Raw genomic sequence first — 15,912 nt, forward strand, 5'->3', positions numbered from 1 at the left:
GTCAGAGAAATACAGCTAAGCCAAAAACATATGAACATATATATGTTCAATGAAACTGTTAAATGCAAATTGAAAAGAATCATAGACCACAGACATCTTTCAATGTGCCAAATGTTTTTAAGTGTATTATGTTACAGGAAAGGGGTCCCAATCCAGACCCCAAGAGAGGGTTCTTAGATCTCATGCAAGAATTCAGGGCAAGTCCATATATTAAAGTGAAAGCAAGTGTATTAGGAAAGTAAAGGAATAAAAGAATGACTACTCCATAGATGGAGCAGCCTTGAGGGCTGATGGTTGCCTATTTTTATGGTTATTTCTTGATTATATGCTAACCAAGGGGTGAATTATTCATGCCTCTCCTTTCTAGACCAAATAGGGTAACTTCCTGACATTACCCTGACATTTGTAAGCTGTCATGGCGCTGGTGGGAGGGTAGCAGTGAGGACGACCAGAGGTCACTCTGGTGGTCATCTTGATTTTGGTGGGATTTGGCTGGCTTCTTTACCACAAACTGTTTTATAAGCAAGGTCTTTATGACCTGTATTCTGTGTTGACCTCCTGTTTTATCCTGCGACTTAGAATGGTCTTAACTGTCTGGGAGTGCAGCCCAGTAGGTCTCAGCCTCATTTTACCCAGCTCCTATTTAAGATGGAGTTGCCCTGGTTTAAATGCCTCTGACAATAATGCTGGCAAAATGACAGTGAGGTCACACTTGGACACCGCTCTTGGGAGTTCATACTTCATTAATTGAAACATAACAAGGACCATAAAGCATTCACATCCTTTAACACAGTCAACTTCTGGATCCTATCTAACAAAATTGGTAGACACAAGTACAAGGTTTTTTTATGCAAAGGTTATCACTGGTATTTATAATGAGGAAAAATTGGGAATGGCGCTGGATAGAATTTTAAAGACACTCCTCTGTATTCCATGCCCCCAGTCTCCAGAAGCTGTGAGTGGGATGAGACACTACCACTTCCAACAGTGCGATGGGCTCTGTGATCTGGCACACCGGACCTCTCATGAGCCCTTAAAACAGAGAACTTTTGCTGGCAGCAGGAACGGCCAGTCAGAGGGATTCCAAACCTGAAAAGGTTTTGTTCAGCCCCTGGTGCCTTGAAAGTTGAGGCAGCCAGGTGATGAGGAAGGCAGTGGCCTTCAGGATCTGGGAGCAGAGCAGCCCCCAGCTGACAGCCAGCAGGGGAACAGGGAGCAGACCTCAGTCCTACAACCACAAGCAACTGGATCCTGCCAACTTGAAGGAAGCTGGAGATGGATTCCTGCCCAGATTCTCCAGGTAAGAAGCCACCGTCTCACCTGGAGAGAGCCCAGGCAGGGACCCAGCTGAGCCACCAGGACTGTGAGATAATGAATGGATATTGTGAGTGCTATTTGTGGTCATTTGTTATGTTGCCATAAAAAATTAAAATGCAACAGAAACACTAATAGAAAGTAATACACAATAGAAAACTGATACACAAGTTAGATGATTTAAACACATAACATAGGTGTGTCTTATAACGCAAAGCTGGCAGTGCCCAGAAATCAGGTCTTTGAAACCACACTTGGCTACAAGGAGGCAGAGGGGTTCAGGCATTGTGTGTAAATATATTTATTTTAGGGAAAAAGGGTTTGATTTCAATAAAGATGAGTTTGTGGGCATTTTAAGTTGAATAGAAACTGTACAAGAATGCACTTCCTTTCCTCATAGGTTTTGTCATGCGCGTCCGTGTGAAGAGACCACCAAACAAGCTTTGTGTGAGCAACATGGCTGTTTATTTCACCTGGGTGCAGGCAGTCTGAGTTTGAAAAGAGAATCAGCAAATGGTGGTGGGATTATCATTAGTTCTTACAGGTTTTGGGATAGGCGGTGGAGTTAGGAGCAATGTTTTGTGGGCAGCGGGGGGATCTCACAAAGTACATTCTCAAGGGTGAGGAGAATTACAAAGAACCTTCTTAAGCGTGGGGGAGATTACAAAGAACCTTCTTAAGGGTAGGGGAGATTACAAAATACATTGATCAGTTAGGGTGGGGCAGAAACAAATCACAATGGTAGAATGTCATCAGTTAAGGCTATTTTCACTTCTTTTGTGGATCTTCAGTTGCTTCAGGCCATCTGATGTGTATGTGCATGTCACAGGATATGATGGCTTAGCTTGGGCTCAGGGGCCTGACAGGTTTCAAAACTGCATTTTCTGCAAAATACATGGGTTCGCATACACAGTGAGAGTTAAGATCTATTTTATCCCAAATAATTGCTGCAAGTTACATTATGCTTACCTCTAAGTGAGCATTGTTGGTGTTATTACCAGGGCTATTGTTTAGCTGTTTATTATTTTCCTCAAAGATGATCATTTAGAAATCTTGCCCTATGTCTAACATAAGCGGGCAGCACTCATTTCTCCGTGTCCCTCAGTCTGAGAATGCCCTGTCTCCCTTTCCAAGTTTCTCATCGTCTCCTGTCCCCAAGAATTTGGAAAGCTTTGTAGCAGCCAAACAGAGACTCAGTTCCATAGGCATGTCTAGGCGCTGGGGCAGCAAGACTTGTTCTGTCTTTAGCTGCTTCCTGTAGGTATCTTCCCATGGATGGAACATGTGATGTGCACCATTTGTGAAATCCAAGAGATTGCATTTTGAACACTTTAACTAGAGTGCCTATGGATAACTGCATATACTCCAAATATGTAAAAACATAGTAAGTACATTGTGCTAATATGTAGAAGATGCAATATGAATATCTAGGAAATCATCTTATATGTGAAAACATTCTTCTGAGTGCTGGTAATTCCCAATCTTTCAAGGACACACTTCCCCAGAGTCACTCACATTATTTTTCTTCCTCCAGGGACTCATTTTGAATTTGAATTTCATTCTTTGAAAAACGAGATAGAAACATAACTACATGCCTGAATCACTTTGCATCAAACACAGACCACGGGAATAGTTCTCATGAAAACAGTTTATTTTTAATAGTAAAGACTGGAAAGAATTACTCTGATGTATTTATCTCCATGGTGTGCAATATAGGCAGTTTTTTTCTGCTTCTTTGTACTCTAATTTGTAAAATAAACATTTTTTAAATCTGATAATTTTGTAACCCAATAATCTATAAGTTATAGAAAAAGAAAAAAAGTAAACTTTTTAAATAGCTTATACAGGAGGAACTAGTTCATAAAACCTAGAATTGTTTAAACACACTACACAGTAAATAAATTTTTATCACTCATATAGAACATCCAATGAAATATGAAGTTACTGTCTAACTGCAGCCGCTATATCTAATCCCTCCTGTGAAGAATCTCATTCTCTGTTGGAATGAGCCTTCCAAAGAAATGTGGGTGTTTCCAGGAAGAACCCAATCATTGATCAGGAATATTTTCCACCCACCCTGCAGATCTAAACTTTTCACCTGTCTCTTAAAACTGAACATCCTAGACCTCACATGCCCTTAGAATCTACTATGTCCTATCTTTTAAGCCAGTCTGAGCCTATGTTTTAAGCCAGTCTCAGATTTCATCTAGGGGTTGCCCTTCTCACTTTGACTCCAGATGCCAGCCCACCTGTCCACACACTTGAAGGGAGGCAGTGTAGGACTAGGCTGGAAATGTGTGCATTCTTTTTAGGAAGTAAAAAGCAAGCTTTTTAGAGTGGATGATGCAAACATTTATATGAATAAACTCTAGCTCTGTATTTAGTAACCATAACATGTCCACACAAACAGGTCTTGCTGAGATGCCTGTACTTGGGAGAATTGATGCTGACTTTGGGTTAAACTGAAGCTACCTGGACATCTCTTTCTTCTTCCTTACAATATGTATTACCTTACAATATGTATTGATCACCTGGGTGGAACCCTGATGTTAAGCAGGGAGCACAGCATTGGAGAGTGTAGGGGGTTGGCCCATGCAACTGTTAAAGGTTAAGTTCCTCTAGCCCCACACACTCAACAAACACAGCCAGCACTCTCAGATTTCCAGAATGCCTTCCAGGTGAGAATCACGGTTTTGGGGCTTTCCTAGAGTGGCATTTCAGGCTCACTAGGATACCTACCCTGCCCCTGATACCAGGTGTGGTGACTCCTGGAGACTTCTCAGCCAAGCAGTGTGGGTGGACTGGCCTCTGAGTTCCTCTAAGCTTCCTTGTCTTTATCTGCAAACATCCTGGGATCCCACAGTCCAGTTTCTCCTACAGCCTATTGAGGAAGGAGGTAGGTACCCTCTAGGGGTGGGACTATGGGCACTCCCCTCCTCTCAAAACCTGGTTCCTCTCCACATAATGGAAGGGAACATACGTCCCTCACCATTGGTGCTCCAATGAGACCACCATAACCATAGGGTTGGAAACCCACCATCCAGTGCAGAGATTTTCTTTCCAGTTCCTGCTTCAGGCCTTCAATCCTGCTGTCTCAAATATGCTCATGGGGCATTGGCCCAACTCTTTCCTGAGAGGGCTGAGTGGCTACGGCCGCCCTCGCCTAGACATCAGCTCCACAGTCATTTCATCAGTCTGGGATGGGGTTTCCTCATGTTTCAGGTAAGGAACCTGAGGCTCAGACAAGCAGAGAGCTGTCCCCAAGGCCAGAGCTGGGCAGTGGAAAACCCAGGGCTCAAGTTACACACCATGCAGAGCCTTGTCTTCTTTAACCTGCCACCTCTGCTGACCCTCATCAATGTCAGTGCCTCCCAGAAACACATTTACAGTCTAAGCAACAGGATCTTCTCAAACCCGTTCTTCCCACCCCATGGAGAAGGGCAACAGCACTGGGGGCCAGCCCAAGGAGGGCACCATGTGGACGATGAAGACAGACCAAGGCAGGCAGCTCTAGAGCACCCTGCCTTCCTGTCCTGGCACCAAGCACTCAGTCGTCTTCGATGGTGAGCTCATGCTGGGTGGCTTCCTCAATGTTCTGAAGCACGTAGATCTCCCACTGTCGCACTCGCTCCATCTGTTTAAAGGAAAGGCATCACCCCATAGCAGCATCCATCTTTACTGGAGACAAGCTCTTCTGCTGCAAAATGTGCTTTAGAAAATAAATGCCCACTCAAGGTCTGCAGCTGGCCAAGCCAGCCCTATACAATTCTGCCTGTGTGCTTCAAACATACTTCATATGGGGTACTGTGCCACCCAGAGGGCCCACTCTTGGTGTGGAGACAGACGAGTGTATAGGTGAATGGGGTAAGGTGCAGATGAAGTCTGTGTCTGACAAAGGAGGGGACAGGGACAAAAAGTGCCAGGGAAGGGGCAGACAGGCTGCGAGCATGGAGTAGACGAACCTGCGTGGGAACAGGTGCATAGGTCAGTCTAGATGGGATTTTGTAACTGTGCTCTCTAGAGCCCCCTCTTCTAGGAGGGTGTTCAGGGCAGCTGCAGCAGGGAATGAAGGAGGCCTCCCCAGTTCAGCACAGGGAAGACGAGGATGGGTAAATAAACTCCTGACACTAAACACGATGCCAGGATGGAGTAGAGACTGGAACCTGGGGATTTTGGGTGACTGAGTCAGATCACGTGGAGTGTAGCTGGGGTCCGCTGGCCAACAATGGCAGGCCCACAATGGGTCAGTGGTCAGTGTCTTCCTAACGCCCTGAAAGTGTAAGACAGAAGCAAACCCACAGGACTGAGAATAAGGAACGAGAGTGGCCTCCAGAGGGCCAGCTGTAAGAGCAGAAGGCCTGAGCCAGAGCCAGCAGGAGCCACCAGGAGGCGTCCTGGAGCAGAGACAGAGTGGCCAAAGCTCTAAGCACCACTGCTGGCCAGCAGAGAGAGCCAGGCTGGGGTCTGCAAGATCCCATGATCATCTGGTAGGAGGACCAGCGAATTCCCAGTGCCCCTCCCTACCCGAGGCAGGGGCTGCCTTCCTGGTGCCCAGTGTTTATGTCCGTCCACAGAGGGTGACCTCTAGGGAGGCTGCTGAGAGCTGAAGCTCTCAGAGGGCTGTGTGGTGCAGGCACTGCCTGTCCGGACTCCCAGAAACTCAGTTTGTCACAGCAACTGAGGAAGATGCAATAGCCTCTGATCCCACAGAGGGGCCTTGTGGGGATCCAGGCTCAGCTGGGGGCAGCTGGGATGCTCCATTGGGAGCATCCACAACATGCGTTCCACATGGGTTGTTCCCCACAAGCTCTACCCATAGTGAGAGCTTCAGGTCCCTTCTCACCTTCAGCTCCCAGAATACCCCAGCCAGTCCCACCTCTCCTGGCCGCAGGTGGGAACATTAACCCATGGGGATGCTGACTAGCAAGGGGTGGCAGATGTGGTGCAGTGAAGAAGCAGTTAACCCCCGGGTGACCCTTGGTGGACAGTTCCCACTTGGAACTCGGGGCTTTCCGTCAGCTCCCACCCAGCCCGGTGATGGCCCCCTCCAAATCGGGAGGCAGCAGCCAGGCACAGCCACAGGACAGCAGGGCATGGAAGAGAGGCTGGAAAACTCCACTGCAAAATCAGCACCCTCAGAAGGTGAGAGAAGACAGCAAGCAAGCCAGGGTAAAGAACATGAGGGAGTGTGGCAAGGAAGAAAATATCATCATGCAGTAACCTCGGAAGACAGAACTGAGCAACTCTCCTAAAAAGTAGAAGAAAGGGATAAATAGCAAATAGAAAAGAAACTCAGAGAATCAATCAGGATGTCCAACATCCAACTGCAGAAGATCACAGACAAAGAACACAGAGCCCAAGTTTAGGAAGGAAAAGTATGGGAAGGTCTTCCAGAGTCAGATGGGCCCAGGGAGGGTCCCGCAGCTGAGCAAGACTACTCACCCCAAAATGAAACTCAGCATCACCAAGAACCACAAAAGGGACCTGGAGAGGCTTGGGCAGGTGGGAGTCAGGGACAGGGGCACACAGGGCCTTCCAGTTCTGAGAAAGGGCTCCAAGACTGCTGGCCGGAAAAGTGCCCCTTCTCAGGAAGCTACTAGAACAAGGCCAGAGGATAAACCAGGAAATGGGCGAGGAGGCAGAATTCTGCCAGGAGAGGGCCAGGGCACCTCCCAACTGGCTGCTACCCTGGGGATCAGAGCCCTTGCAATCCTCTTCTCACTGGGTCCTTTCAGCTTCACAGCATCTCCAATTAGCAAAGGAAGAAGATGGCCTCTGAGAGTAAAAAGTAGGTCTGAGACAGTGTGTGCCCTGCTGGTTCTCCAGCTGTGGCAAGGGCCTGCAAACCTGGCTATGGTGAAGGTGGGACATCCCTGTCACAATGGTCCGTGGAAAGACACCAGAGCCACCCTAGCCAGGTCCTTAGAAATGCAGGAGTGCTCCAGGAATGTAACAGCTCCCTCTTCAAAGCATAGGAAGATGCCAAGAGACTCAGCACAGCCAGGCAGATTTTTACTAGAATAGGCTGTTTTCTGCTATTCTGTAACAAGATGACATATCAGACCTTCCCTGTCACCCCAACATGTCTGCAAAGCCCCAAAGCTGAAAGATTCATCACCCAGACTCCTGTGAGCTAAAGAGCAATGACAAAGCAGCCAGCCAGCGGCAGCCTGGGTCTGGATGCCAGACCATGAGGCCAGGAAGCTCATGTTCACCATAGGCAGCATCAGTCACGGGGGCCTTCAGAGCAGAGAGCTGTCTTGGGACAGGGCAGCAGCAGGTGTCAGAAAGGCTGGACAGCCTTGATCCTGTCCCATGTGACCTCATGTGCAGAGTAAGGGTGTGTTGGCCCCCAATGCCACGCCATGGGAGCATTAATTGGGGGAAGGAGGGTGTTGAGTGCTCCATGTCCCAAGCAGTGCTCACTCTCCTAATCTTCCACAGGGACCCAGAACTCCTGGGGGAAAGGGATGGGGCAGGGACAGGGTTAATGCATACCGCAGCTGCCCGCTTCTTCGGGTCTCGTCTCTTCCTCCCTGTTGTGTTCAGGATCCCAGGCAATCCAGGGTTTTGTGGCCAGCTCTTTGCCCGGAGGGACTCTTGCTGCTGCTGCTGCTGCCGCTGCCGCTGGGTTAAGGAGGCTGATGTGGGCGGCTCCTCCCCAGGAGCTGAGAGATCCAAGCTGGACTCCTTGGAGGCCCAGAGAGTAGAAAGCCTCCTTTTCCTAACAGTGGCTGGAGGGCTGACCCCTGCTGGGTGGGATGCAAGGTCCTGAGAGAAGTGTGCAGGCATTGGGGACCCACTGAGATAGGAGGCACCTCCCGATGGCCTTGGGCTCCAACCCAGGGCTGCCTCCTCAGGGGTGCTGTGTTTCAGGGGCTTTCTCAAGGTGGGGCTCCTGATTGCTAGAGAGGGGCTCTCATCCTCAGAGGAGCTCAATCCTAGATCCTGCAAAGTAAAAACAGAGTTTTGAGTCCTAGAAAGTCCTGAGGAGCCTTGAGACAGGCACTAAACTCTGACCCCAGGCACATTCTTATTTAAGCATGATGGCCCCATGAGGCAGACCTAAGTTGTCGCCCAGAGAGGGGAGTGTGCAGAACCCAGGGGCAGAACTGCAGGCCCTGAGATGGAACCCTGAACAGGGCTAGACCACGCCCCTCTGTGCTTGCCTTTTCATGGATGTAATTATTGTCAAAACAGTAAGCATTGTCAGAGATGTATTTTTCAAGAATAGGATTGAAGCATAGATAACATTCAGGTAACCATATTTTTCCACCAAGAAAAATCTGTAAGGCATTGTCAATGAAATCATCCTGACTTGTAGACTCACAACATAAAAAGGCAAAACTGTTGACAAACATTGTAGTATTTTATGAACAGGTGAAGCACACTGGGCAGGTGGCTTGCAGTAGGTGCTGTGTGCCCTGGAGGTAACATCCCAACCCCGAGCCCCAGGATGGACTGTAACAATTCCATCACAGCCAATGTTTTCTTCCAAAAGAATGCCTTAAGTGAATCATGCTCCTGCACTCACACCCTTTTCTCAGATCCTGATGAGCTATACCCGGCAAGCACATTTGTGTTCACCATAAGGTATGTGCCTCGGCAGTGCCCCTTGAAGTCTGTCCATGTTAAAGTGACCTGACAGCAGATTGAGTTGTCCAATTGCTTTGTAATGATCTCTTGGTGTCTCAGACACACACATGCATGCTCCTAACTGGTATCTCCGCACATCTGGCCGATTTACTACCAATGGAGGTAACTGCCAAAGCAATATCAGATTTTTCATTTTATGTTTAATCCCACTTGAATGGAACAATTTCCTGCATTTATTTTTTGGTAGTAGGAGTAACAGTGCCCAGTTACAATGTCTGCTGCAGGCAATGACATCCTAAATCAATTAAGGAAGCCACTGTCATTCAGGGTGTAGAAAAAACTGGAACTTTTCTAAAAGAAAAGAATGTTAAAAAATGGAATGATTTTAACATTTCCTGATGCATGCCTGCCAATACTGTATAATTAGCAAGTGCATGTCCATTGCCTGGACAGAGCCAGCAATCACAAGAATGCAGAATGTACCTAGGAGAGACTCAAAAAAGCACATCAGCATTCCTGAAAACAGGTCCACTCCAGTCTAAGGTGAAACCCTGAGGGCTGCACCTAGGAGTCCGCCTGCTCAGGACTGGCTTGCAGCTTCTTCCCAGGCTGATAACTGTGTCATAAGTTCAAGGACGTCACCACTTTGCTAAATTATTGTATGCATTTGTACACAGAGAGGATTATCTGGTAGTTAATTTTGGGGGAGGCACAGCTAGAAACCATTTTAATGATGGTGAAGTAATAGAGAGCTAAGTTTCTCTTAGAACAAAGAGATAGATGAGTACTTGCTTTAAACCTGAGATGGATTAGGAATATTCATTCAAAGTGGTGGGAAAGTATATTAGTTATTTACTGGGTAACAAATACACCAAAACATAGTGGCTTAAAACAGACATCTGTAATTGTAATGTCTATGGGTCAGGAATTTGGGAGCAGCCTCTCTGGGCAGTTCTGGCTTGGGGTCTCCCATGAGGCTGTCATTGAGGTATTGGCTTCATTCATCTGAAGGCTTGACTGGGGATGGAGGTTCTATGCCAAGGTTGCTCGCTACCCACATGCCCTGCAATTTGGTGCTAGCTATTGGTGGGAGGCCTCAGTTTATTTCTGCCTGGCCTCTCCAGGGGCTAGTTGAGTGTCCTCCAGATACAGAATAGTCTTCTCCAAGGAGAGTAGGCCAAAAGAGCACAGCATGGAGGCTGCAATGTCTTTGTATAATCTAACTTCAGAAGTCACACTCCTTCATTTCTGCAAAACCTATTGCTTGCACCAGTCAGTTTTCTTCAGTGTGGGAGAACCCCACAAAGGTATGACTACCAAATTGTGAAGGTCACCGATGGCCATCTTAGGGACTGGCTGACATAGAAGAGATAGTGAAAATTGCATTTAAGGAGAAGCCACAGTCCCTGGTCTGTGGCTTCTCCCACCTCATCCCCAGTGTGAGGCCTCAGGACTCCCCTCACTCTTCAGAGCACAGATGGCTGGACAAAGAATGGAAAGAGTCTTATATCATCCTAGGAGATGAGCCCTGTATTTTTCAAAGCCAGCACTCTGACATGGTTTTTGCATCCACTCTGGGGAGGACCCTTCCTCAACCACTCTGCCCTCAGCTTTCAGGGGAAGGGGCTGTAGCACTTAAACACAGCTCTCATTTTCTAAGTGAATTCCTCTTGTTAAAGTCAAACAATATAGAAACAAACAAGTTATACTAGAAAGTCCAGTTGAAAGTCCAGTCTTAACCTTTCTCTAGTCCTTCTCCCTCTAGGTAGTTTCCTTTAGCACTGTGTTACCTCTCCTTCCAGCATATTTCCATGTAAGCAAATATGACACATGCATTCCACATATAAAGGAAAAAACTTAGGTATCTGCATAAATGGAATCATAATACACGTTGTTACATAGTTTTCCACATCCTTGACGATTTCTCATGTCACTGACTCTTTTGAACAAAACATGCACAATAGAATATTTGGATGTGGCATAATGAGATAGTATAGAAAGAGCTCTGTGTTTCACTTCCCACCAAGGCCTTAGAATGAGGCCAGGGCAGAAGAGGTTTGAAAAAAGATGTGGTCTAAGGAAGGTTCTTCTTGGAACCATCTATTCAGTAGAGTGTGCTGGAACATTAAAATCTGTTCTCATTGATTTCTTATGATTCTTATGAGGTAAGTATGATTGTAGTCAGGTCACCAGAGGAAATATTCAAACCCAGATGGCTTATTGGCCTGAAACAGAAGCCGCAACAATGAGGTGTGAACTAGAGTTGGTGAAACCAAGGCTTACCCAGGAGCAACTGTTCTGTGGAGGTCTGGCTTCACATCCCAAACCCCTCAGTCTTGGCCGGAAAGGAGGGAGGGAGTGCCTCCTCCTTTTGGGATGATGAGCTGATCATGACCACTTACAGAGCTTCTACTGTGTTGCCCTTGGAGTATGTTTATTTTGTACATCGTTTCCTTCAGCAAAGCCCTTAAAACTGGATTTGTGTGAACTCCAAATAACCTGAAGGATAGGATTTACTCCACAGCATGAGTCAGCATCAGAAACTGCCAAGCTGCTTTCCAACCTGCCTGCACCATGTTTCTATCCCACCAACCAGCATCCCGTACATTGCTGGTGGGTTGGAAGAATAGTACAGGCAAGTTGGAAAACTGCTACTTTCCAGTTTATTTGCTCCACATTTTTTTTTTTTTTGAGACAGAGTCTCGCTCTGTCACCCAGGTTGGAGTGCAGTGGTGCAATCTCAGCTCACTGCAACCTCTGCCTCTTGGATTCAAGCGATTCTCCTGCCCAGCTTCCAGAGTAGCTGGGATTACAAGCATGTGCCACCATGTCCAGCTAATTTTTGTATTTTTATTAGAAATGGGGTTTTGCCATGTTGGCCAGGCTGGTCTCGAACAGATGACCTCAGGTGATCCACGCGCCTCGGCCTCCCAAATTGCTAGGATTATAGGCGTGAGCCACCGCAGCCAGCAGTTGCTCCACATTCTTACCCACATTTGGCACTGCCAATTTTTAATTTTTAAAAAAGTTTTCTGACAGTCTAGTAGTGCATCTCATTTGCACAAGCAGCATCTTACTTGCATAGTGGTTTTGATTTGCATTTCTGTAATGAGTAAAGAAGTTGAACATCTTTTCATGTATTTATTTACCATCGATATGACTCCTTTGGTAAGCTGAAAGAACTAGAAGCCAAATATATTTGTCATGTTAATAAAGGCAAACAATAAACTCACCTATTAAAACACTGAGATGAGATTAGAAAGCAAAATCCAACTACACATTGCATATAGTGAGACATACCTAAGACAAAGTACTGTAGAAAGCTTCAAAGTAGAATTATGGGCAAAGATAATGCCACAGAAATGCAAATGAAAAAATGTGGACATCAATATTTATATTGGAAAAGGTTGAATTTATGGCAAAATACACGAAACAAGACCAAAACTGGAAGCACAGTGTAATAAAACCAAAAACCAAAATGCATAGCTGTTATGATTACAACAGACAATACAGCATCAACATTCATAGAGTGAACTCCTAGGAAAAAAATACAGAAAATCAGAAATAAAGTAGTAACTGAGACTGATTCACCTTTTTAAGCCCATGCTAGATCACGGGGCGGGCGGGTGGGGGAACAAACCAACAACAACAAAAAAACCAACAACAACAAAATCAAAATCCCATAGAAGATTATCTTGTTACTTGGAGAATAATCAGCACTGGAAAGACTTTAAATTCTTCAACTTCAAAAAAGAGATTGAGATCTCAGAGTAAAGTTAAGAAATGGGGGTGAGAAGACAGACTGGGACTTTTATCAAACAGAAACTGCAAGGTAACATAAGTACATTTTTATTAACAGAAACTACTTTTAACTAATCTATTTATAAAAGTGATCTAAAAATCAGTACTTAAATGTTGATAATTTGATGTTTTCTGATAAAATATTGTAATGTATTAAAAGCTTACAGAGAAAACAATTTAGTATGTTTTACAAATATATGCCCAGAACAGATGACCCAGACATGCATAGGAGGATGTCATGTGGCAGAAGGTACATCTCAAATGATTAGAGAAGAATGTGTTTTTGTTCTCTTTCATCACATCTTCTTCTGGCTGGTTGGCCACTTGGGAAAAAAATAACAACAGCAAAGCCAAGTCCCTATAACTCATGGCTTACACTAAAATAAATGACAAGGAATCTAAGATTTTAAAAATTCATAAATTACCAGAAAAAAAAAACAAAAAAATTAAAAATCTGAAACAAAGTCGGGTTCTTATATCACATTGTTCACCAAGATAACTCCAAGTGGATTAAAGACTTACATGTAGAAAAGAAAGCCGTAAGAGTATTAGAAGGAACTATCAGTGCATTATCTATAAACTTATGTAAGGCTTTGCTATGACTTACAACATAGAGGCCATAAAAGCACTAGACTACATATAAACTTATAAAAACTTCTACAATAAAAAGGAAAGAAAAAAGATACACCAATGCAAAGACAAAAGATGAACCACAATTTCTATAGAAGATAAAGAAGCAGTGAATCTTCCTATTTAGAAAAACATCCAACAACCTGATGGATAAATCCACAAAGTTTCTTAGCAGTTCATAGAAACTGGTCCTTCAGTATACACATGCTGAACCTCATTCTCAGTAATAAAAATGCAGATCAAAATGAAACCAAATTCCCATTTGGTTTTATCTATCGGACTTCAAAAATTTAGAAGTATGAAAACTTTAGACAACACAGAGAGGAAACTGGAACATCTTCTATGGAAGGCAGTTTGGAAACTGGAACATCTTCTATGGAAGGCAATTTGGTAGCACTCAAATTTGTAAGTTAGTATTCTATTTGGACACCAACTCCCCTTCTAGAGAGTTACTCTATAGAAGGATATTCGAAGCAGCTAAAAACAATGTTTCCTTATGGTGGGGAAAGGGCTGGAGGACAGCAGTGGTCACTGTGCATCTTATGCTTTTGAAATTTTATGCTCTTATACTTTTGATCACTTTTGAAACCACAGGCATGCATTTTCTATTTATAAATAAAAAATAGAAAAAGAATCCCTACTTCTCTGACGAAGAAGCCCAGGCACGGGAAACTAGGAATGGGGTGCCCAAGGCTGCTGGGTTGGGAGAGGGAGTTACTTCTCCATCCAGCAGGCGGAGCTGTAGGCTCCAGAGCTGTATGCAACGCAGGGTGCTAAGGACAGGTTTTAACTTCAGGTGGAATTGTGATCTACTTCTGCAGGATGGCATTTACTTTTGCATCTAGAGCATGAGGTGTCCTGTCACTGTGCCCTGGGGCTGCTGGTCCCCTTGGTGGCCTGGCTTTCTCTAAGGGCTGTGGCTAAGGTGGTTCTTAATGCTGAGGTTCCAAAGGCCTCATGAGACAGGCCAGGGGAGGAGATGGAGGAGGACCAATGCCCAGTGTCTCAGGACAATGCCTGACCCCACCTGATGTCAGTGAGATTGTGCATGGGCTCTGGGGAATCTGGAGGGCCTGGGACACACCTGGGGCCTCAGAGCCCAGGCTGGGGAGATGTGGAAGCCCAGGGGCTCTGTCAGAAGATCTCTCCTGCAGGCCATGTCGTGGGCATCAAGAGGAGACTCTGGGCAAGGCTCCCGAGGACCCCAGGGTGTTAGTGCCCGGCCTGCCCAACCCACAGGCCGCCAGGACCAGGCCACAGCTTTGTGCTAGCTCAGGACAGGGCCAGGCCTAAGGCCAGTCCTCAACCAACCTCTTGCTCGGGCAGCCTTGAGGGCCCTTCCTTCCTACCCACCCGCCACCTCTTACTGTATTCAGCTAGATCTCATTCCCAGGCTGCACCCCTCCCCACCTACCTGCACCCCAGGCTCCATCCTGCTTTGCCTCTGGGGCTGGCTTCCAAGTGGGCAGTTGCAGTGCCCACCCTGTGGCCCTCAGCACCAAGAAATACCTGCTGTGTCCCCACTTAGGCCCCGGTAGGTATGCAGGAGCCCACCCGAGCCCGAGTTAGCCTGATGGCCACGCCATTGCGCAGGTGTGGGGCAGGTTTCCCTCGCCCTCTAGGCCTTCCCCTTGTTGGTTTCTGTTGTGTGCACCTGAGCCTGTGGGAAGTGAAGGCTGGCTGGGCACTTGTGCCCCGCCCCCCACCCCCCAGCAACAAGCCACCTGTGCCAAATACTGTTTGATGTGCATCACAACCACCTACGGGAATGGAGTTGGGGTGGTAACCCCAACTCAATCCACAAGGCAACTGGAAAAAAAAAACCACGTTTCCATGTCAAGAAAAGAGGACCCACAACCACTGGACTACAAGGTATGTTTCTCTGCAGAAGACTCCCTACCAGTCAGTCCTTCATTGAGTGCTTCTGAAACTTGAGCTGCTCAGAACCTCCTGGAGGGCTTGTTAGAGCCCAGAGCGCTGGGCCAGCCTCAGTTCCTGATTGGGCAGGCCTGGGCAGGGACCCGTGATTGGTATCACCTAACGACTCCCAGGTGTTGCTCTGCTGCAGGTCCACTTAGGAACCACTGCACGACTGAAAGGCAACACGTGCCACAGAGTAATGGTAAATTAATCTTTACCAATCTATACTAAAGCTGATCTATACTAATAGTAATCTCTAACCATGCCTTAACTTTTTTGGGGAATGAAACTAAAAAGAGCAATTCAGAAGCTAGTAACGACTAGAATGATCTGTGGTAGTTTGTTCTTAGACATAATCTCAGTTTTCTAACAACCCCAAAGCAAAGCTTTTAGTGTGCCTATTTTATTTTATTATTCATTTACTTACTTTTTTTTTTTTTTCCAGACAGAATCTTGCTCTGTAACCTAGGCTGGAGTGCAATGTGATCTTGGCTTACTGTAACTTCTGCCTCCTGGGGTCAAAGGATCCTTCTGCTTCTGCCTCCCAAGTAGCTGGGACTAGAGGTGCATGCCACCATGCCTGGCTAATTTTGGTACTTTTTTGTAGAGACAGGCTTTGCCATGTTGCCCAGGCTGGTCTCGAACTCTGTG

The 15,912-nt window shown here is 46.1% G+C and overlaps 1 protein-coding gene and 1 long non-coding RNA gene across 3 annotated transcripts in view; one reads left to right on the forward strand and one right to left on the reverse strand.

Annotated features, from left to right (window-relative positions):
- Nucleotides 1-5,078, forward strand: part of LOC117980051 (uncharacterized) — a 66,483-nt gene extending 61,405 nt beyond the window's left edge. For both annotated transcript variants that reach the window (XR_008626236.2, XR_010112757.1), the window contains 4 exons: nucleotides 944-1,300; nucleotides 1,715-1,761; nucleotides 4,071-4,210; nucleotides 4,537-5,078. This is a non-coding gene — a long non-coding RNA (uncharacterized LOC117980051). The remainder of the gene's footprint in view (nucleotides 1-943; nucleotides 1,301-1,714; nucleotides 1,762-4,070; nucleotides 4,211-4,536) is intronic.
- Nucleotides 1,760-14,848, reverse strand: CCDC201 (coiled-coil domain containing 201). Its single transcript, XM_055115915.2, has 3 exons — nucleotides 14,756-14,848; nucleotides 7,813-8,262; nucleotides 1,760-4,948 (listed from the first exon to the last, which is right to left on the reverse strand). The coding sequence occupies exons 1-3, from the start codon at nucleotides 14,771-14,773 to the stop codon at nucleotides 4,862-4,864; spliced, it is 555 nt and encodes a 184-aa protein (XP_054971890.1). The 5' UTR covers nucleotides 14,774-14,848; the 3' UTR covers nucleotides 1,760-4,861.
- Nucleotides 14,849-15,912: the final 1,064 nt, after the last annotated feature.

Source organism: Pan paniscus, chromosome 6 (genome assembly GCF_029289425.2).
Source record: "Pan paniscus chromosome 6, NHGRI_mPanPan1-v2.0_pri, whole genome shotgun sequence".
In the NCBI taxonomy this organism is placed as follows: domain Eukaryota; kingdom Metazoa; phylum Chordata; class Mammalia; order Primates; family Hominidae; genus Pan; species Pan paniscus.

Excerpts from the sequence above, each read along its gene's own strand:
- CCDC201 (XM_055115915.2), bottom strand. Across the intron at positions 4,949-7,812 it reads CGAAGAAGCGGGCAGCTGCG|ATGGAGCGAGTGCGACAGTG; the intron begins GTATGCATTAAC and ends TCCTTTAAACAG.